This window comes from Mesoplodon mirus (genome assembly GCF_964341445.2).
Source record: "Mesoplodon mirus genome assembly, chromosome: 17".
Lineage (NCBI taxonomy): Eukaryota > Metazoa > Chordata > Mammalia > Artiodactyla > Ziphiidae > Mesoplodon > Mesoplodon mirus.
In genome coordinates, this window is record NC_138993.1 from 25,029,002 (window position 1) to 25,051,704 (window position 22,703).

General features: G+C 38.2%; 1 protein-coding gene across 2 annotated transcripts in view; it reads left to right on the forward strand.

The window, feature by feature from the left end:
• Positions 1-22,703, forward strand: part of MTRF1 (mitochondrial translation release factor 1) — a 65,172-nt gene that overhangs the window by 10,679 nt on the left and 31,790 nt on the right. Inside the window, exons 2-8 of one of the 2 annotated variants that reach the window (XM_082602660.1) lie at positions 4,488-4,645; positions 6,493-6,584; positions 6,812-6,886; positions 7,403-7,828; positions 12,456-12,547; positions 14,332-14,413; positions 15,532-15,639. In XM_082602660.1, coding sequence (XP_082458786.1) covers positions 7,411-7,828; positions 12,456-12,547; positions 14,332-14,413; positions 15,532-15,639 — 700 coding nt within the window. In that variant the 5' untranslated portion in view covers positions 4,488-4,645; positions 6,493-6,584; positions 6,812-6,886; positions 7,403-7,410. Of the gene's footprint in view, positions 1-4,487; positions 4,646-6,492; positions 6,585-6,811; positions 7,829-12,455; positions 12,548-14,331; positions 14,414-15,531; positions 15,640-22,703 lie in introns of both variants that reach the window. The other variant, XM_082602661.1, reaches the window with a different exon arrangement.

Consider the following 22,703-nt stretch of genomic DNA (forward strand, 5'->3'; position numbering starts at 1 on the left):
TGCGCATCCGGAGCCTGTGCTCCGCAACGGGAGAGGCCACAACAGTGAGAGGCCCGCATACCGCAAAAAAAAAAAAAAAAAAAAAAAGAGATGTATCTACACACACACAGAGTATAGATTACATTGTATTCCTCAAGGGAAGATTTGGATCTAAGTTGGAAAGTACTTTAATGCTTATAAAGGGTATTTGAAGACTACTGTTAGTAGAAAAAGATGGAAAAACTAAACTCATTGAAATGAAAATTTGAAAATGTATAATTCAAAACTGAAGGAAATAATTTAAGAAAAATATTTAGCCTGAAATCTAGGATGAAAAATGGAAGAGATGAAATTACCAAGAAGTTGTAGGAGACAACACTAAATGAGCTTGTTAACAAAGCTGACCTCAACCTAGGCTAATACCAGTTTATGGGGTAAAAGATGAGTTTCCAGGATCTACCCTTTTATTATTATTATTGTTATTAGAGTAAAAGAAATACATCGTAAGTTGACATTTCAAGACCCCTTGAACACCTCTTGACTCTGAAAATAACTTGCGATCTAGTTTCAATAATGCCAGCAGGTGGCGTTTGTTAGCTTTATTTTTTTCAAGCTCCGAAAAATTTGAGAACCAGTATGAACATGTGAAAATAAGAAATGCTCTTTTTTCATTCTTTGTATTTCGCTTCTCTCGGGAAAAATAGTTTATAAGAATACAAATAGAATAAATTCTGTTTTTCTACTTTTCCACCATATTGAGAGCTTGAATTTTGTATTAAATTGCTACCTGCTTTCGCTTTTTCTATAGTAAAATATATCTGATTAAAATCCCAAGCCATTGCCAGTCTTCCCATTGTGAAATGTCTCAAGATGTGGTCAAGAGCCAAACTCCCGGGAATCAGAAAGACAGGTGTATCTTCACAGTGTGCTAAAAAACAATGTGCTGGGCTTCCCTGGTGGCGCAGCGGTTGAGAGTCCGCCTGCCGATGCAGGGGACACTGGTTCGTGCCCCGGTCCGGGAGGATCCCACATGCCGCGGAGCAGCTGGGCCCGTGAGCCATGGCCGCTGAGCCTGCGCGTCCGGAGCTTGTGCTCCGCAACAGGAGAGGCCACAACAGTGAGAGGCCCGCGTACCGCAAAAAAAACAAAAACAAAAACAAAAACAAAACCCAATGTGTTATGGCTTGTGTGCTGAGATTTTATGTTGCTTTCAGTGCCACTGAAAATTTCCAGATAGGACCAAAGTTTCAACTTAGCCTGGAACAATCTCTACGCTCACCCTCGTCTAGCTCCCCAAAGAATGTCCAGGGCTGAGGAAAGTCTGATGCTCTGCTTCTCTCGGGGTAAGCCCTAAGCAAACAGTTGACTGATGTGAAATCTCTGCTGAAGGACACAAATCGACCTCTTGTAAGTACTCGAGACGCGAGTGTCCTCAGAATCTTTAAAAGAATCCGGAAGTCTCTGAGAGGAAGTGAAGTGAAAATCCCCATTCCCTACCCCTTTGGGTTTGGGACTGATTTCCTCTAAATGGAGATGAAAAATGACCCCACGTATTTTGTTGTGTTAGCATGCTCCAAGGTGGAGGAGGGGGACACAGGTCATTTAGTTTCTGACAAAGAGATACCAAATTGTCAGTGCCCATTACAAATTCATTCAACAAAGAAAGTATTCATAGTTGACTTTATTGTGAGAAATATTTCAGACAGGGTAGTGCTTGTTTCTAATTTAATCAGAATGCTAATTCTTTTTCCCCCACTGAATCAACCTCTTTTATTACTATTTCTGGAAACTTTTATCCTGTAATATATCAGATTTCTTGCAAATAGAAGTTGTTTAACTTCATAGAACAATTTGAGAATAATAACTTCCATAAGGCTTTTCAATCAAACATGAAAGAATGTCTTTTTTCTTTTATAGCTTTCTTGTTTACAAAATTTCAAGAAATTCATAGTACTATGAAAAGGAAAATAGAGATTACCTATAATTCCACCAGATTTTTCTTTTTCTTTTTTTTTTTTGGCTGCACTGCACGGCTTGTAGAATCTTAATTCCCTGACCAGGGATTGAACCCAGGCCACAGCAGGGAAAGCACCAAGTCCTAACCACTGGACCACCAGGGAATTCCCTCTTCCAGACTTTTAAATATGCATCACATACTTTTTTTAAATCAATTAATTATTTGTTTATTTTTGGCTGCATTGGGTCTTCGTTGTTGCACGCGGGCTTTCTCTAGTTGTAGGGTGCGGGGGCTACTCTTCCTTGCTGTGCATGGGCTTCTCATTGCAGTGGCTTCTCTTGTTGCGGAGCACGGGCTCTAGGCACACGGGCTTCAGTAGTTGTGGCACGAGGGCTCAGTAGATGTGGCTTGTGAGCTTAGCTGCTCTGTGCAGTCTTCCCGGACCAGGGCTCCAACCCGTGTCCCCTGCATTGGCAGGCAGATTCTTAACCACCACCAGGGAAGTCCCACATATGTTTTTTAAGTGAAATAGTTTGATGAGTTTTTTAAACATTCTCTTTCACTTAATAATATATTGTGGACATCTTTGCATATTAATAAATATAATTATAACCACATTACTTTCTTTAAAAAAACATGGAGGAGGAAGCAATATTTATAGTCTTTAGGGATTTTCTTTATTAATTTAGAAATAACATTCATAAAGTATATAACGTTTCATGTATATCTCAATAAATGTTTACATATGTAAATGTCTTTGCTTGGGCTGCCATAACAAAGTACCATGCTGAGTGGCTTAAACAACAGAAATTTATTTCTCACAGTTTTGGAGGTTGGAAAGTTCAAGATCAAGGTGCTGGCAAGGTAGGTTTCATTCTGAGACCTCTTCTCTTGGCTTGTAGGTGGCTGCTATCTTGCTGTGTGCTCACCCCCTGACCTCTTTTCGCTTGTTGAGGGGAAGAGGGGGGCAGAAAGAGACTACACAAGCTCTCTGGTCTCTTCCTGTAAGGGCACTAGTCCTATCAGATTAGGGTTCCCTCTATATGACCTCATTTAACCGTAATCACCTTAAAGGCACTATTTCCAGTGGGGTCATACTGGGGGTTAGCTTCAACGTACTGAATTTGGGAGGGATTAGTCCATGGCACTAAAGCTTATTTTTTTTAAGAAGGAAGTTTTGTATATACTACTTAAGTTATATGTCTGCATACATACATCAAAATAAAGAATTTTGTTGGATAATTTAGGAGAATGATTTATGGGGTACTTTGGTATTCGTGAGAGCAAAGATTTTTGTCTTTTCTGTTCATTGCTGAAGTCTCATGTCTATAATAGTGATTAACACATAACTGGTGCTCAGTGTTTACTGCATGAAAGACTGAATGTTTTCTTTTCTTTTTTCTGAAGGAGGGAAGCAGTATCAGAGCTTAGGAGCCATAGATCATTAAGACAGATTGTCTTCATTGAATCTCAGCTCTATCACTTACTAGTTCTTTTACCTTGGACAAGTGACTTAAACTCTCTGTGCCTTAGTTTTCTCTTCTGCAAAATGGGTATTTTAGGGTTGATGTAAAGATTAAATTAATTAATAAATAGGCTTAAGCCATTTAGAGTAGTATCTAATATGTAGTTGGTAGAAGTAGATACCTTGAAATAGGCAATACATGTTAGATATTTATACTTATGCCTAATTCTCCTTTTTATATATGTGGTCATAAACTAAGAAAATATCTTGTGAAGTTGGTAATGTGGAATTCTTGTGGCCTCTGCTCTTCAGGAAGAAATACTAGGGCACAGAGGTCAAATGACTTGTAAATGTGATACCAATGTAAATGTGTATCCTACTTGAATATTCAAAGTAAGGCAATATATTTGCATTTTCCTGGAATTGTTTATTATTTAGGATTTTTAATGCTTTACTTAATTGATGGTTTACAAGCTACAAACTTAAATTGAGCCCCAAAATTGTGTTTATGTATACAACAGCTATAAATTCACTAAGTTGTGACTATGTATAGTCTCTCATATTTTGGATCCTCCTTATGATTTAAAAAAATACAACTTTATAGTCTCAATTAGTCAGTAGGTATCTTCTCAGGCAATGGAAGCTGAAAGTACAAGTATTAACATGCAGAATCGTGAAAATTTTTGAATGATGAAAAGGGATCCTCATTTAAAAAAATCAGGAATCTCTGCTCTAGTGGCTCTATATACAAGAAAATTCTTGTATATCTTGATCCCTTAATCGGAACTGTAGAGAATCTCCCTTCTGGGCTTGCCTGAAACAAAACCAAAGCTCCACCTTTGGCCTAGGGGGTTGGAGGCTGGGCGTTCGTCTGAGATAAACTACAACTCCCAAGATCCCCGGGTGGGAGCTCTTGGGAGTTGTGGTTCATTGAACACTGCGGCACAAATGCCCCTGCACCTCCCCTCCCCCTTCCATCGCAACCTACACCCTGGGCTCAGAATACGGATGAGTAAGTCGCCTGGTCATCTCCCTCGTGGGAATTTTTCTCGCTTTTCCATTTTTCTCTTTTGTTTCCTCTGTTAGCTTATTGTTAGGCACACGCAAGGACTACTCTTCTGGAGAAGAGTCGAGACGGAAGAGGCGGGATCAAGCTCTAAGGCGGAAGGGGTGAACCCGGCAGTGAAAGTGATCCGGTGCCTGTCGGGCTGAAACGTAGTGGACCACAGAAGGTTCTGACCTCCGTAAGGAAACCTAACGTCCTTTCTGTCTTTTTTTTTTTTTTTTTTTTTTTAACGTGCTCACAGTTCACTTCTCTTTTCTGGTCTTAAAAGTCTATTTTCCTTCTCCAGCTTTTTTTTTTCCCCCATGGTGTCTCCGTATGGGAGATCGAGTTAGTGTGGCTTACAAGTGATGCTCTTGTGCCGGCTTAGTGTCACTTCTGACTTGCCCAGGCTGAGAGTTGTTCCTAGAGTATCATTTTATTTTTAATTATTATTTATTTTATTTATTTATTTTTGGCTGCGTTGGGTTTTCGTTGCTTCGCGCGGGCTTTCTCTAGTTGCAGCGAGCAGGAGCTACTCTTCGTTGCGGTGCGCGGGCTTCTCATTGCGGTGGCTTCTCTCGTTGCAGATCACGGGCTCCAGGCGCGCAGGCTTAAGTAGTTGTGGCGTGAGGGCTCGGTAGTTGTGGCTCATGGGCTCTTAAGAGCGCAGGCTCAGCAGTTGTGGCGCACGGGCTTAGTTGCTCCGCGGCATGTGGGATCTTCTCGGACCAGGGCTTGAACCCATGTTCCCTGCCTTGGCAGGCGGACTCTTAAACGACTGTGTCACCAGGAAAGCCCCTAGAGTATCATTTTAATCCTGTTACTGGGGGGGGGGAGGGGCGTGATGGAAAAGTCTTGCTATTCTCATGTATAGATAAACCTAGAAGGTAAACGTCTTGGGATTTACTTAACATTGAGGTTCATGACCTTGAGAGTTACTTTTTCTACTATTTCTAAAATGGAAATTTATCTAGAGGTGTTTTAACAAAAATCTTTTTGCCAATTTTTTTGTTATGTCCTTTTTCAAATGGACACACTTTCTGTGACTAGATGTTGTTATAGACCAGGGTTCCTGGCCTCTGATCAATAGATATTGATCAGAGGCCAGACAAGAAATTCAGGCAAGGCTATATTGTGGCCCCTGCTGCAGCAGAGGGGAGTGAGCAGGTTCCTTACATGGGGTGAGGGTAGGGGTTTGTCCAGGGATCCAGCAGAGGGGTGGCTTAAGTGGTCTGCCCATCCCCTTGGCTGCGTTGTGTGCATGGGGCGTGTGCAGTACCCTGCTTTTGCTCCCCACCCCCTGCTTTTGCTGCCAGCCCTTCAGAGATGCCAGTTGGGCTTTTTGGTCTCCTTTAATCTAGTTGTCCGGAATTTGCCCCAACTGCGCATGCACACAGTTACTTTTAGCCCCTATTTGTTTCTTTGTATTTTGTTGCTTAAGGAAACATTTGTCCAGGTGCAAGCATTGCAGCACTGCAGCAAAGGGTCCCAGGTCCAAGCTTGTCTCAATGTGAAGACACGCAGAAACTCCTGCTGGAGGCCTGTAACATTTGCGGCTACTGTGCCTTGGTGCATGCTTCCCGCAGTCCTTTTCTCAATGTTATTCAGTATGTTAAATTTCCTTAGTACAACCCTGCAAACTGAGTATTTTAGAGACTATTCTGAATATTTTATTTCCTAGGAGATAACAGTATCCAAGTTAGCTGACTTACAATGATCAAATGAGCTAATATATGAATACACCTAACGTAGTAGGAACACTGGAGACAATAAAGGTTGATTCTGATCAATTTTGAACCTTATTTCAATTTTGAACCTTATTTCAATTTTGAACCTCAGGATTTTAGGGGCAAAGTATTTTTCTTAGAACATTTTATCTTCTCTTTCTTACTCAGTAAAACCATTGTGTACATTTGTTAGCTCTTTTGATTATCTCTGTTAGAAGGAAGAACATAATTATTGTACATAACTAATTTCACCTAACATGTAATTTTTTAAAGTAATTTTTCTTCCTGATTGTAAAAGTAGTATGTGCTAAATGTATAGGAAACTTGGAAAACACGAAGAAGTAGAAAAAAAAAAAGGAAGCAAAAGGAATCCATAATCCCACAACTCGAGATCATCTTACTAACATTTTGGTATGTTTTTAGTTTTCTTTTTTCAAAATAAAGCTCTTCCTCAACTTATGATGTGGTTATGTCCCCATAAACCCATGTATTTCATATACTGTAGACAAATTTGAAAACCTAATTGAGATTATATTGTTTAGATTCTGCTTTTTTCATTTAATATAATTATCATCATTGTCTTTTTTTTTTTACCAAACTTTCTTAGTCTGTTAATATGTAAATTTTCCGTCCTTTAGGATCTCAGCTAAAAGGGAAGCACCTTCGAAGAGTGATTGCACAGTTGGGAATGAAAAGCACTGAAGTCTGAACAGGCAAAGCTGCATTCACCTCAGCCCTGCCTCTGTCTGGCAGAATGAATAATCATGATTAAGTTACTTGACTTCCTTGGGCATCTGGATACCTAAGAATTAGACAAGGAAGTAGTGTTTCCTTCAAACTTTAAAAATCTATTAATATGTGAACCACCTAAAGTTTGCATGATTATTTCATACTTGTCAAGAGCTTATTCACACACTCAATTTTAGATTCTGGGTACTTTCTAGCAAATAGCTGATTTAACCCATTCTATTGATATATTTATTAGTTACACTCCTAGTCATTTGCCTTAGTTAATTATATATGTTGAATGGGTAGAAAACAGCACTACCTTCATTTATGTTGTTATATTCACAGATTTGAAGATTTGTTTTCTTTTTGTGGGTTATTGAATTTAGGGACTGTGTTTGGAGCTGGCTGAGGCAGTGAACTGAGCAAGATTTCTTGAGGCTCCTTCTAGCTTTTATATCTGTGGAGTTGATATTTCTCAGATTGTGTTTATTTTGTTTCAGATGCTGAAATGAATCGTCACCTGTTTGTTTGGCTTTTTAGACATCCGTGTCTTAATGGTCACCACCAGTGCCATGTCCACCTCCATTCTCATCAACTTACACAGATACCTCTTGACACCAGGCTGTGGGTTTTTAGACGAAACAGGAATCCCATTCTCCATTGTCTGTTAAGCGAGAATTGGTCCAGGAGATATTGTCATCAAGACACCAGGATGCTCTGGAAGCATAAGGCACTACAGAAATATATGGAGGACCTGAGTAAGGAGTACCAAACACTTGATCATTGTTTGCAGCATATCTCTGTGAGTGAAGGGGACCGGAGGTCCTTGAATCAACGGCATGCTGAGCTGGCACCGCTTGCAGTCATTTACAAAGAAATTCGGGAGGCTGAACAAGCCATTGAAGAATTAGAATCAATGTGTAAAAGTAGGTAAAAGATGTGTGTGTACAAGTACAGGATTGATTTTCTAAGTTAAAGATATATTGAACACAGTCTTTTAAAAAGCCTGCACATAGTAAGCCCTGCACTTGGAAAGGACAGGACTGTGTACTCTGGGTGTTTGAAGTATTTCAGCTACTAAAGAGCAACTGCTAAGAGACCGAGGTCCTTGTGGTATTTGCCAAGAAGCGCTTAGGGTCTGGGAGACTAAATATTGACCTTTTCAGAAGCTTTAATTTATTAATAGATCTTTATTGGGCACTGTCCTATGTGCTACATACCAGGGACACAAAAATACAATTCCTACCCCGTCAGAGGGCTTATATGGTATGGATATTATTTCATCACCCCAAAAAGAAACCCTGCACCCTTTAGCCATGACATGCCAATCCCTCCATCCCTGCCAGCCCTAGACAACCACTAATCTACTTTCTGTCTCTATACAGTTACTTATTTCAGGCATTTTATATAAATGGAATCATACAATAATGTGACTGGCTTATTTCGCTTAGCATATGTTTAAGGTTCATTTATGTTGTAGCATGTTTCTGTACTTCATTTCTTTTTATTGCTGAATTATGTCCCATTGTATAGATATACCACATTTTATTTATCCATTCATCAGTTGCTGGTTATTGAGTTTTTCCACTTTTTTGGTTATTATGAGCAATGCTGTTATGAACATTTGTGTACAAGTTTTTGTGTGGACATATATTGCTAAGTTGTGTGGTACCTCCATGTTTAACCTTTTGAGGAACTGCCAGACTGGTTTTCCAAGTGGCTGAACCATTTTACGTTCCATCCTCAGTGTATGAGCGTTCTGGTGTTTCTACATCCTCTCCAACCCTTGTGATCCGCCCTTTCGATTCTAGCCTTCCTGGTGTGTGTGAAGTGGTATCTTACTGTGGTTTTGACTTGCATTTCCCTGATTAATGGTGTTGAGTGTCTTTTTATGTGCCTATTGGCTGTTGTATATCACCTTTGGTTAAATGACTGTTTAGATCCTTTGCCCATTTTTTAATTAACTTGTCTTTTTATTATTGAGTTGTAAGAGTTCTTTATATTACAGATACAAGTTCCTTATCCGATATAGTATTTGCAAAAATTTTCTCCCATTCTGTGGGCTGTCCCTTGAAGCACCACAGTTTTTAATTTTGATGATGTTCAGTTTATCTTTTTTTTCTCTTTTTTGTGTTTTGGTGACATATCTAAGAAATTATTGCATAATCCAAGGTCACAAAGGTTCACATCTGTGTTTTCTTCCAAGGGTTTTATATTTTTAGTCCTTATATTTAGGTCATTGATCTATTTGAGTTAATTTTATATAAAATGTGAGAGGTGTTAATTTTTAATTTTAGTATCTCTTAATATTTTATTGCCTTAACATTTTTTCTTTTATGAAAAATTTCCAAAATATACAGAAGTTGAGAGAAAAGCATAATGGACTAACCTGGGATTCAACATTTATCCAAAAAAAAAATTTTTTTTAAAGGACATGAGCCCTCTTTTTTTTTTCTATTTTTAATATTTATTTATTTATTTGGTTACACTGGGTCTTAGTTGTAGCATGCAAACTCTTAGTTGCGGCATGCATGTGGGATCTAGTTCCCTGACCAGGGATCGAACCTGGTCCCCCTGCATTGGGAGCATGGAGTCCTATCCACTGCGCCACCAGGGAAGTCTCAATCCAAATTTTGCTATTGGCTTTTATTGTATTTTATTTTTAATATTTATTTATTTGGCTGCACCGGGTCTTAGTTGCAGCACACCACATCTTCAGTTGCAGCATGCAGGATCTAGTTTCGTGTGATGGAACCCAGGCCCCCTGCATTGGGAGCACAGAGTCTTAACCACTGGACCACCAGGAAAGTCCCTTGCTATTGGCTTTTAGTTTAATTTATAAACTTTCTTTTGTGTTCCATCCTGTTTCATTAAGCCTTAGAGATGTTAAGCAGCATTGAGGCCAGTCACAGGTATACCTATAAAGTCCTGGATGTCCAAAGCCTTACCTTTTTCTGCCTTCTCTTAGTGGTCTGTGAGTCTCTCACTTTTTTTTTTTGGCCATGAAGCATGCGGGATCTTAGTTCCTTGACCAGAGATTGAACATGTGCCCCCTGCAGTGGAAGTGCAGAGTCCTAACCACTGGACCGCCAGGGAATTCCCTCTCACCTCTTTTAATGAGGATTATTTTTTACTCTTTCGCATAATGCCACTCAAATTTGTAATTAATTAGTTTGGGAAAGTTGCTTGCACATAATAGGAGCTTACTAAATGCTTTCCAAATTAAATTGACATAACCTCTTTCAGCCACGTTTGTATCATGTGTACTATTAGTAGATTGGATTAAAGTATTAGTAGATTGCTTCTAAAGTTTCTTCTACAATTCTGCTATTTTATAATAATAGTGATAATAGCTACATCTACTAAGTCTTAGTATGTGCCAGGCACTAAGGTAAGTATTTTGCAAATATTATCTCATTTGAAAGTTCACAGTGACCTTATGAGGTAGGAATTATTATTAATATTCTCACTTTATAGATGAAGAAACTGAGAGGTTAAAATGCCAAAGGTCACTTAGCCAGTCAGGAGAGGAGCAGGAATTTGAACCCAATCAAGGAGACTCCACAGCCTCTGGTCTTATCCACTGCACAGTGATTCAAAGTCCAATAGGATCTATCTCTGTAATATATCTTGCAGGAGTCCTCTTCTATTCTTTCCACTAGTTTATATTTTCATTATATCTCAGTCCTAGATGATTACAATAAATTCCTAACTTGTAGTCTCACCTCCAAGCTTTCCCAGCCTAAGTACAACCTTAATCATATTTCTCTCCTGCTCTGAATTTCCAGGAACTCCCATTGCCTATAAATATAGATTGCTTGGCTTGGCATTTAATAGTCTCTATCGAGTGACCCCCACCTCTCTGTGTAGTATATTAATTCCCTTTGCATATTCTCCCTTCCAACCAAAACAGACAATTTGCCATTCCCTGAATATACGTAAACCATCCCATGTATACTATGTCTTTGCTCATGTTGTTAACCTACCAATTTCACCTTCTTAAAGTTCAGGCTGCTTACAAAGTATGGCTTGAATATCATCCTTTGGCTTCACTCCCCTCTGTAAAACAAGTATGATTGCCTTTCTCTGTTTTATATTCTGATCCATTATGTAATTGTCTTAACTTCAGTCCCTTTCCCTGTTCCTCAAGTACAGGGCCTGTGTCTTATTCACCTGTATTTCCTGCAGCACCAAACATAAGGCATAATAGACTCTTGAATCTGTTGATACAGTGAAATTGAACTAGATTGGATCTTACAGTTCAGTAAATAATAAAAAGCCACAAAAATCATTTTATATGATTGCAAATCAGCAGGTTTTTCTGGTACCTCTGATCTGGGACTTACGTGCGCAAGGTGAGGCCAGTAGCGATGTTACAATTCTGCAACAGGTGATCCATAATTAGAATTGAGTTCAGATGGCACCTTATCTAGGAACCTTCCTTAAGGGTTGCAGTCTGGGTTAGACCACCCTTTAGGCCTCGATGGCGCTGCCCATACCACATATTGTAATCAGGTGAATGTGTCCACCTTTCCCACCAGACTGAGCCACTTTAGCCCTGAACCATGTTTTATTCATCCTTGTGTCCCCAGCAACTGGCAGAGTGTTTAGCACAGAGTAAGTGTGAAATGTTGAAAGCAGGAATAAGGCATAGAATCCCGCCAGACCCCCATGACTTTCATGACTAGAAAAGAATTTTAAAGAGCCTTCTCTCCTTTATGAGTCTTCATTTCTATTTTCTTCTTTATTTTTTAAGAATCAAAAATTTCTACCTCATCTAGCACACATCACCAGTGACAAATGGAGTCTCTGGGCATCTAAAACAATGGAGTCAAAGGTTATGGGATCCACCCTACTTGGCCACTATCTCATTGATAGCTTGTGTTGTTAGAGCTCCATGATTTAACTTTCTGCTTTGAAATGATGTGAAAATGACTGTTCTTTCCATAAAGCAGAGGTTTGCAAAGATGTGTGGTTTTTTGACCCATGTGGTGTATTTTAAAAATGTTTACTAAATATGAACATTTCGAGAGGTTTCAGAATTTTAAGAGGTCTTATTTCTGACTTCTCTTGAAAAAAAAAAAAAAAAAAAAGGAGATTCTAGCCGTGCTACATTACTCACAGTGTGCTGGGTAATGGCTGCCAGCTTTACCCTGAAACTTAGCTTATTTGGGTTTACATTTAATTAGCCAGTCACTTTTTAAATAAGAAATGGTCACCCCAGTTTACCCTGAAACTTAGCTTATTTGGGTTTACATTTAATTAGCCAGTCCCTTTTTAAACCTGTTTGATTAATCACTGATTTCTATAATTACTTATAGACATTCAAATCACCAGCTCCTTTGGGCAAGATTGTACTTGTTTTCACACTGAGTTTTTTGGACACACTTAGCAAATACTTACTTTACATTCTCTAACTATTCTGTTATTTTGTATAATCCCTTGCCTTCACAACTGAGATAAAACCTAGTAGGTAGAGATTAGGTAGCTATTTAAGAATTTCTTTGTAAGTATTTAAACATGTTTACCATTATTTCTGTCGATTGTTTGTAGGTCTAAATAAACAAGATGAAAAGCAGTTACAAGAACTTGCTTTGGAAGAGAGGCAAACCATTCTTCAGAGAATCAACATGTTATACAGTGAGGTATGTTTTAAGAGGTAAACTAATCTCAGCAATGTTAATGTAAAGGAATACTATTCTTGCTAGACTATGTTTTGCTGCTCAAAGTATTTTCCAAACACCAGTTGATTAAGTCTTCTCTGATGATGATTGATAATATTGGGTTTAGTGCTGTCATTTACTACAGAATGAGACTGAAGAGATTGTGAAGGAATGAAACCACCCCCACCCCAGACAAAAGTATTCCAAAGCTGAATCTATTAAGTTACCAGACAAGGGAACACATGCTACTGAAGAAATTTACTTCAACATGGAGAAGAATCGGGGTTTTAAGTCTTAGAAAGAGGGAGTGGTACATGGTAACTGGGTTAATTAAGGATTGAAAATTTGCATTCAGGATAGAATGGAATGAATCCAAGGGCATAGAGACAGTGGGTTAATACAAGTCTTTAGTCCCTTCTAGCTCAATGGATGGTTTGTCTAAAAGAAAATGAAAATACAGTGCTATGTACTACGTTCCCCTTTGTCATATTTGCTATCCTCCTACCTTCAGTCTTCCCTACCCTGGGAATCCAGTAGAGAGACTTTTTTTTCCTTGAAGTATAGTTGATTTACAATGTCGTGTTAGTTTCAGGTGTACAGCACAGTGATTCAGATGTACATATATCTTCTTTGTCAGATTCTTTTCCCTTATAGTTTGTTACAAAATATTCAGTATAATTCCCTGTGCTATACAGTAGGTCCTTGTTGGTTATATATTTTATATATGGTAGTGGATGTATGTTAATCCCAAACCCCTTTGGTAACCATATATTTGTTTTCTATGTCTGTGAGTCTATTTCTGTTTTGTAAATAAGTTCATTTGTATCTTTTTTTTTTTAATTATACATATAAGCAATATCATATGATATTTGTCTTTCTCTGTCTGGCTTGCTTCACTTAGTATGATAATCTCTAGAGGGACTTTTTGAGGGGTTGAGGAGGATGAGGTGGAGGTATCAGTTATTTTTTTCACTGATTTAAACAGCTAGTCAAAAGCAGATGTAAGACATCTGACTCTTAGTGTACTATTCTCTCCTGCAGGCTATATCATTTCTAGCAGAGATGGACTATTTCAAAAATTGTCAGTAGGGAGAATCATGACACATAAGTACTTTCAGTTTGATTTGAAAGACCTTTTAGTAATAATAAAAATAAAGTTGCTTCCCTTTTCTTCCTAAGAGGTAAGTTGGTTGCTTTCTTTATTAGAACGCCCCTTTTTTTCTGGTCACACTGAGAAACTATTTGAGCCTTACCTTGGGAATCCTCAATCTACTCTTTAAACAGCAACTCTGCTGAGAAGACAGGGCACGGCCTGGTGTCCGTCCGCTGTCATTTATTGTGGGAGAGAATATATAATCATATGTTAAAAGTCCTCATTTTCTCCAAATGAAGACTTTCAGAGCTTACTTCTTTCATTAGATGAAAGAAGCTACTGTTTAAGACTAATCAGAAGCAAAATTGAAGAAAATTGAATGGAACACTGGACTTTGATCTAAACTTTTGCATTTTAGAAAATTAGGATAATTTGATAGCATTGTAGAAAATATGCCAACAAGTAACTTCATTGTTAACATGAATCATCATTTATTTTAGGCCTAATTAGGTCTACTTATTAAAGCATTTTAGGACCAGACCTCTTTGAGATGCTCTATGATTTTGTTAATTACTGATTTTTTAGTATTTGGGGGTCTTTTATCTAAGTTCAGGGAATAGCAGTATACCATGGAAAATATACACACTAATACTGATTTTTTTTTCTTTTTCAGCTTGTCCAGAGTCTAGTGCCAAAGGAGAAATATGACAAAAATGATGTTATTTTAGAGGTGACATCTGGAAGAACTACTGGAGGTCAATAAAATAATTTTATTGTAAATGATCTTAAAAAATACTTAAATGTTACCTTGATATGACACACTATAACTTAAAAGTCTGTTAAATGTGTTTCACTTCGGAAGTACTCATTTCTCAACTCCTAAGGGGTTTTTACTTAAGGAGGACTCTCTAAGAAATTTGTGCTGATTCTTTTTAAATTTTTTATTGAAGTATAATTGATTTACAATGCTGTGTTAGTTTCTGGTGTACAGCAGAGTGATTCAGTTATAAATGTATATTTTTTCATATTCTTTTTATTTTGGTTTATTACAGCATATTGAATATTTTCTGTCCTACTGTGCTATACAGTAGGACCTTGTTGTTTATCTATTTTATACGTAGTAGTTTGTATCTGCTAATCCCAAACTCTTAATTTATCCCTCCCCACCCCCTATCCCCTTTGGTAACCATAAGTTTGATTTCTATGTCTGTGAGTCTGTTTCTGTTTTGTAAATAAGTTCATTTGTGTCATATTTTAGATTCCACATGCAAGTGATATCATATGGTGCTTGTCTTTCTCTTTCTGACTTACTTCACTAGTATGATAATCTCTAGGTCCACCCATGTTGCTGCAAATGCCATTATTTCATTCTTTTTTTATGACTGAGTGGTATTCCATTGTGTATATGTACCACATCTTTATCCATTCCTCTGTCGATGGACGTTTAGGTTGCTTCCATGTTTTGGCTATTGTAACTAGTGCTGCTGTGAACACTGGAGTGCATGTATCTTTTCTTATTAGAGTTTGCTCCAGATACATGCCCAAGAATGGGATTGCTGGGTCATATGGCAACTCTATTTTTAGTTTTCGAAGGAACCTCCATACTGTTTTCCAGAGTGGCTGCACCAATTTACATTCCCACCAACAGTGCAGGAGGGTTCCCTTTTCTCCACACCCTCTCCAGCATTTATTGTTTGTAGACTTTTTGATGATGGCCATTCTGAGCAGTGTGAGGTGATACCTCATTGTAGTTTTGATTTGTATTTGTCTAATAATTAGCAATGTTGGGCATCTTTTCATGTGCCTACTGGCCATCTATATGTCTTCTTTGGAGAAATGTGTGCTGACTGAATATTTTTATATTTTCTCTTAGGTGATATCTGCCAACAATTTACCCGGGAAATATTTGATATGTATCAGAATTATTCAAGTTACAAACACTGGAAATTTGAACTTCTGAATTACACACCAGCTGATTATGGTAGGTGTGTTTCAGGATTTGTCCATAGATGACGCTGGAAGTTGTTTTTCTTCTCATATTGATTAGAACCATGTTGTCCCATTTTTTAAAACATTTGACCTATATCTACTAAATGCTGTGACATGGGCTCATCAATCACAGTGGCTTACTATAGTAGAATTCTTACTATGGGAGAAGAGAGTGGGAGGGAAGGAAGTATCCTCCTAGGAAGGAATATCTGAATTAGAGAAACTTTCCCTGTGGAGGGTTGATATATGCCTTGCCTGAAAAATCATTGCTCTGTTGTTCAAAGCCAAGATGTATTAAGGTTTTTAGTCTAAAGTACTAATGATGTGTTGGAGGTCTATGGGAATGTAGAAAAAGTTAGTCATTTGTCTTTATTTTCAAGAAGCTCCCACCCTAATTGGGCTGATAAAAACTTAGACAACATAAAGAATAAGAACCAATGTGAGTCTTTAAACTTTTAAATCCTCAAGTATGTTAAATCAGAACATCTGATAGTAATTCTTTTTTTGTTCAATTCTCTTAATCCATCTGGAAGTTTTTGTCTGCTTGGTTACACAAAGATACACTGTAGTAGACAGAGGGCCCATGAATAATAACCCACAAATTATCAAAGTGGGGAAAGAGGATTCATGTAAGTTAAACAATCGAGGGAAATAAAAACAAGTATAGAGCATAAGTAAGGTTGTGCGTCATATGGATTTGAAATACAGCCAGTGGTTAGGAAAGGTGAAACAGGAGGGAAGGGGGCAGGGTGCAACCTTTGAAAGAATGACATAGCCCAAGGACATGACATAAACTGATGAGAACCAAATGGGTCCAAGACGGTGGACAAGTCGACTTCCACTAGACCTTGAGCCTCAGTATATGCTCATTGTAATACATCAGCAAGCTAAATGACGCACCAACCCGGCACTATGACAGTGCCAAGGCCAACCATAAGGATGAAAAATTGGGTGGTGGCCCAATTCCTGGAAATCCCCGCCCCCTTCCCAAAATAGCTGGAATACTCCTCCCACTCATTAGCCTATGAAGTTACCCACCCCTTAAAAACTGACAACCCCATACCCTGGTGCTGCTCTCACCTCCTGAGATGGCCCACACTATATCTGTGGAGTGTATTTCTCTCTAAATAAATCCACTTCTTACTATCACTTTGCCTCTCACTGAATTCTTTCTGTGATGAGACATCAAGAACCTGAGCTTCATTAAGTCCTAAAAACAGGTATGTGATCTCAGTTGGAAGACCATGGGTTTTGGCCGGGTTTGAGTCCTAGCCAGGTGGGTTCAAGTCCCAGTCAGGGTTTAGGCTGGGTTCGAGTCCCAGCACATGCGTTCAAGTCCCAATCTGAGGTGCATGGTTTCAAAGGGAAGACCAACGAGAGCAGAGGGAAGGACCAATTTGAGCAACAGCATGGTGGTGGGAAAGATCTTGCTGTGTGTGTAGAAGTGAGGAAGCCAATTAAGCCAGAGGATATTTGTGATGACAAGTGAAAGGAAATAGGTTCAAAAGAGTAGATTTTGAGCAGACATCAAAGCTGAACAGGCCTTGATTGTTAGGGAGCTGTTGAAGATTTTGCTAATAAGAATATGATTTGATCAATATATATTTTAAGAAGATTCTTTTTTTATTGAAGTATAGATGATTTACAATATGGTGTTAGTTTCTGGTGTACAGCATAGTGATTCAGTTATGTGTGTGTGTGTGTATATATATATATATGTATATGTGTATATATATATATATATATATATATATATGTATATATATATACACATGTATATATATATATTCCTTTTCAGATTCTTTTCCCTTACAGGTTATTACAGAATATTGAGCATAGTTCCCTATGCTATACAGTAGGTCCTTGTTGGTTATCTATTTTCTATATAGTAGTGTGTATATGTTAATCCCAACCTCCTAATTTATCCCTCCCCCCACTCTCCTTTCCCCTTTGGCAACCATAAGTTTGTTTTTAGAAGATTATTTTGACAGCAGTGTGAAAGATGGACTGAAGAGGCTAGATTTAAGGCAGATGGCAGAGAGGTTATTAGAGTAATCCAGGTATGACTAAGAGTTAGAACTGGGAGTAGGGACACATATGAGAGAACTTCAGATGAAGAATGAGCAAAATTTGTAACTGACAAGAGGATCTATTGCTTGCCCACTATGTCCTGCGTGCAGTATGTGTCATTTGGTCTTCACAACCCTGGGTATTGTTAATCCCATTTTACAGATGAAGATCTAGGCTCAGAGAATAAGTAACTAATCCAAGATCACACAATAAGTAATGGCAGTCCTGGGATAGATTTAAGTCTGTCTGATCCAGAACCACACTACATCCCATTAGTTTATTCTGATACAAAGGAGATGAGCCACAGGGATCTAATCTTTCTAGCTGGGAAGAATGTGATATTCATTCATGCCATTGAACGGAATAGAAATTGTAAGGCAGTCTCCATTTGGGCAGAACAGTGAAAGTTGTTTTTGAATTATTATGTGTGTTGTTATAGTGAGCATCCCTTCAGAAATATCCAGTAAATGCTGAAGTCGTGTAACCAGAGCTTTGGTGAGAGAATAGAATCGAGGAGAGATATTTGATAGCTGTTAGCACAGAAATAATGTCTGATACTGAGAGAGAATAAGTGAGGGAGAGTTTATAGAGAGGGAACATTCAGGGTACCAAACGTTGGAGAATGGCCATATTTAGAAAGATAAACTAGCTGGCAGAAGAAAAAGAGGGGTCAGAGAAGCAGGAAAAAGGATGAGAATAGTATAATATTTTGGAAGCAGGAGAGGAGAGAGTTTCAAGAATGTAATGAGAAACAGCAGCATATGAAAGAGAGAATGTAATCTCTGAGATGTATATTTTGAATTCAACTTTCAATAATGAAAGGGAGATGAACTTAATAACAGGAAGAGAGATTCTGTTCCAGGTGCACAGAGCAGTCCAAACAATGGTTGGAAAATCTTTCTTTTAGATACATTAACTCAGTAGCAAAATAAAATAAAGACATTTTAGAAAGTAAAAGGGCCTTTTATTTTATTTTATTTTTTATTTTTATTGGAGTATAGTGGATTTACAATGTTGTGTTAGTTTCAGGTGTACAGCAAAGTGAATCAGTTATACATACACATATATCCACTCCTTTTCAGATTCTTTTCCCATATAGGCCATTACAGAATATTCAGTAGAGCTCCCTGTGCTATACAGTAGGTCCTTATTAGTTAAAAAGTATGGAACGCTTCACAAATTTGTGGGTCATCCTTGTGCAGGGGCCATGCTAATCTTCTCTGTAGTGTTCCAATTTTAGTATATGTGCTGCCGAAGTGAGCACAAAAAAAGGTATTTTATTAAGAAAGAAAAAATTTTCAGGAATTCCCTGGTGGTCCAGTGGTTAGGACTTGGCGCTTTCAGTGCCAGGGCCTGGGTTTGATCCCTGGTCAGCGAAGTAAGATCCTGCATGCTGCATGGCGCAGCCAAAAAAAAAAATAAATAAATAAGATAGAGAAAGAGGAAAAAATACCTGCCCTATAAAGTATGTATATTAAATTATATGTATGGGCTTCCCTGGTGGCACAGTGGTTAAGAATCTGCCTGCCAATGCAGGGGACACAGGTTCAAGCCCTGGTCTGGGAAGATCCCACATGCCATGGAGCAGCTAAGCCCGTGTGTCACAACTACTGAGCCTGCGCTCTAGAGCCCGCAAGCCACAACTACTGTGCCTGCATACCACAACTACTGAAGCCCACGTGCCTAGAACCTATGCTCCACAACAAGAGAAGCCACCGCAATGAGAAGCCTGCACACTGCGAGAAGAGTAACCCCCACTTGCCACAACTAGAGAAAGCCCACACGCAGCAACAAAGACCCAACACAGCCAAAACTAAACTAAATAAATTTATAAAAAATATATGTATATATATTTAATGTTTAATTGAAACAGAATCAGAGATAAAGCACTAAAAGCTAAGATTGGAAAATACATTTTCATGCAAAAATTCATATATCAAATGACTTAAAGTCTTGTAGTTTTGTGACCTTGGGACAGATAGGGGAAATACTCAACCACTACATAAATAATCGAAACTAAATAATTACAAGATAGTCATTGTGGAAGCAATGGAGGGTGATGGCTCTTGATATGTAGTGTAGGTCTGACACTATTATTCTGTATTACTGGTACCTAAGGAATTGAAATATTTTGCAAGTTAAAGGGAGTCTATGAAATGTATTACATCATCTCTTCCAACAGATTAATGTTTATAAATATGTTTTGTTATTCTCTGCTCAACAGTTGAATTCAGGGAGAGGTCACTTAAAGTAATGTGATGGTTAATTTTGTGTGTACAGAAGACATACATTTCACCACAACTCTGAGAAATAAATTTGTGAAGGGAGCCCTGGCATCCTTGAAGAGCTCTGTGATTGCTTTTCTGTGTAGCCCAGACCTTACCGTGGAAACTCTTTTGTTGTCTGTCCAAGGAGCTCAAGCTGATGATCCAGTTTCTGGATCCAGCTGCCCAATTGCAGCCAGTACAGAGGGGAGAAAAACAGGTTGAATCACTCCAAGAGTATGCAGTCAGCAAAACCAGACCATGGGGGACTTCCCTGGTGGTTCAGTGGATAAGACTCCGTGCTCCTAATGCAGGGGGCCTGGGTTCAATCCCTGGTCAGGGAACTAGATCCCACATGCACGCCACAACGAAGATCCCGCATGCTGCAACTAAGACCCAGCATGGCCAAACTAGGTAAATAATAAATAAATATTTTTTTTAAAAAAAGAATTGTTTAAAAAATTAAAACTCTCCAGAAAGTGGGCATAGAGGGAACCTACCTCAACATAATAAAGGCCATATATGACAAACCCACAGCAAACATCATTCTCAGTGGTGAAAAACTGAAAGCATTTCCTCTAAGATCAGGAATGAGACAAAGATGTCCACTCTCACCACTATTATTCAACATAGTTTTGGAAGTCCTAGCCATGGCAATCAGAGAAGAAAAAGAAATAAAAGGAATACAAATTGGAAAAGAAAAAGTAAAACTCACTGTTTGCAGATGACGTGATACTATACATAGAGAATCCTAAAAATGCCTCTAGAAAATTACTAAAGCTAATCAATGAATTTGGTAAAGTTGCAGGATACAAAATTAATGCACAGAAATGTCTTGCATTCCTATACACTAATGATGAAAAATCTGAAAGAGAAATTATGGAAACACTCCCATTTACCATTGCAACAAAGAGAATAAAATACCTAGGAATAAACCTACCTAGGGAGACAAAAGACCTGTATGCAGAAAACTATAAGACACTGATGAAAGAAAGATGATACCAACAGATGGAGAGATACACCATGTTCTTGGATTGGAAGAATCAAAATTGTGAAAATGACTATACTACTCAAAGCAATCTACAGATTCAGTGCAATCCATATCAAATTACCAATGGCATTTTTTACAGAACTAAAACAAACCATCTTAAAATTTGTATGGAGACACAAAAGACCCCGAATAGCCGAAGCAGTCTTGAGCGAAAAATAAAAGAGCTGGAGGAATCAGACTCCCTGACTTCAGACTATACTACAAAGCTACAGTAATCAAGACAATATGGTACTGGCACAAAAACAGAAACATAGATCAATGGAACAAGATAGAAAGCCCAGAGATAAACCAACGCACGTATGATCAACTAATCTATGACAAAGGAGGCAAGGGTATACAATGGAGAAAAAGACAGTCCCTTCAATAAGTGGTGCTGGGAAAACTGGACACCTACATGTAAAAGAATGAAATTAGAACACTCCCTAACACCATACACAAAAATAAACTCAAAATGGATTCAAGACCTAAGTGTAAGACCGGACACTATAAAACTCTTAGAGGAAAACGTAGGAAGAACACTCTGACATAAATCACAGCAAGATCTTTTTTGATCCACCTCCTAGAGTAATGGAAATAAAAACAAAAATAAACAAACGGGACCTAATGAAACTTAAAAGCTTTTGCACAGCAAAGGAAACCATAAGCAAGACAAAAAGACAACCCTCAGAATGGGAGAAAATATTTGCAAATGAATCAACGGACAAAGGATTAATCTCCAAAATATATAAACAGCTCATGCAACTCAATATTAAAGAAACAACCCAATTCAAAAATGGGCAGAAGACCTAAATAGACATTTCTCCAAAGAAGCCATACAGATGGCCAAGAAGCACATGAAAAGCTGCTCAACATCACTAATTATTAGAGAAATGCAAATCAAAACTACAGTGAGGTATCACCTCACACCAGTTAGAATGGGCTTATCAGAAAATCTACAAACAACAAATGCTGGAGAGGGTATGCAGAAAAGGGAACCCTCTTGCACTGTTGGTGGGAATGTCAATTGATACAGCCACTATGGAGAACAGTATGGAGGTTCCTTAAAAAACTAAAAATAGAATTACCATATGATCCAGCAATCCCACTACTGGGCATATACCCAGAGAAAACCATAATTCAAAAAGACACATGCACCCCAATGTTCATTGCTGCACTATTTACAATAGCCAGGTCATGGAAGCAACCTAAATGTCCATCAACAGATGAATGGATAAAGAAGATATGGTACATACAATGGAATATTACTCAGCCATAAAAAGGAACAAAATTGAGTCATTTGTTGAGACGTGGATGGATCTAGAGACTGTCATACAGAGTGAAGTAAGTCAGAAAGAGAAAAACAGATATTGTATATTAACGCATGTATGTGGAGCCTAGAAAAATGGTGAACTGGTTTGCAGGGCAGAAGTTGAGACACAGATGTAGAGAACAAACATATGGACACCAAGAGGGGAAAACCGCGGTGGGGTCGGGATGGTGGTGTGATGAACTGGGCAATTGGGATTGACATGTATACACTGATGTGTATAAAATTGATGACTAATAAGAACCTGCAGTATAAAAAAACAAACAAAAAAACCCAACTAATACTAAACTTTCTTTGGGTTATTTGTGTGGAAATATGTTAACATAAATGTTTCAGACATTACATGAAACTTCTAAAAATCTTAT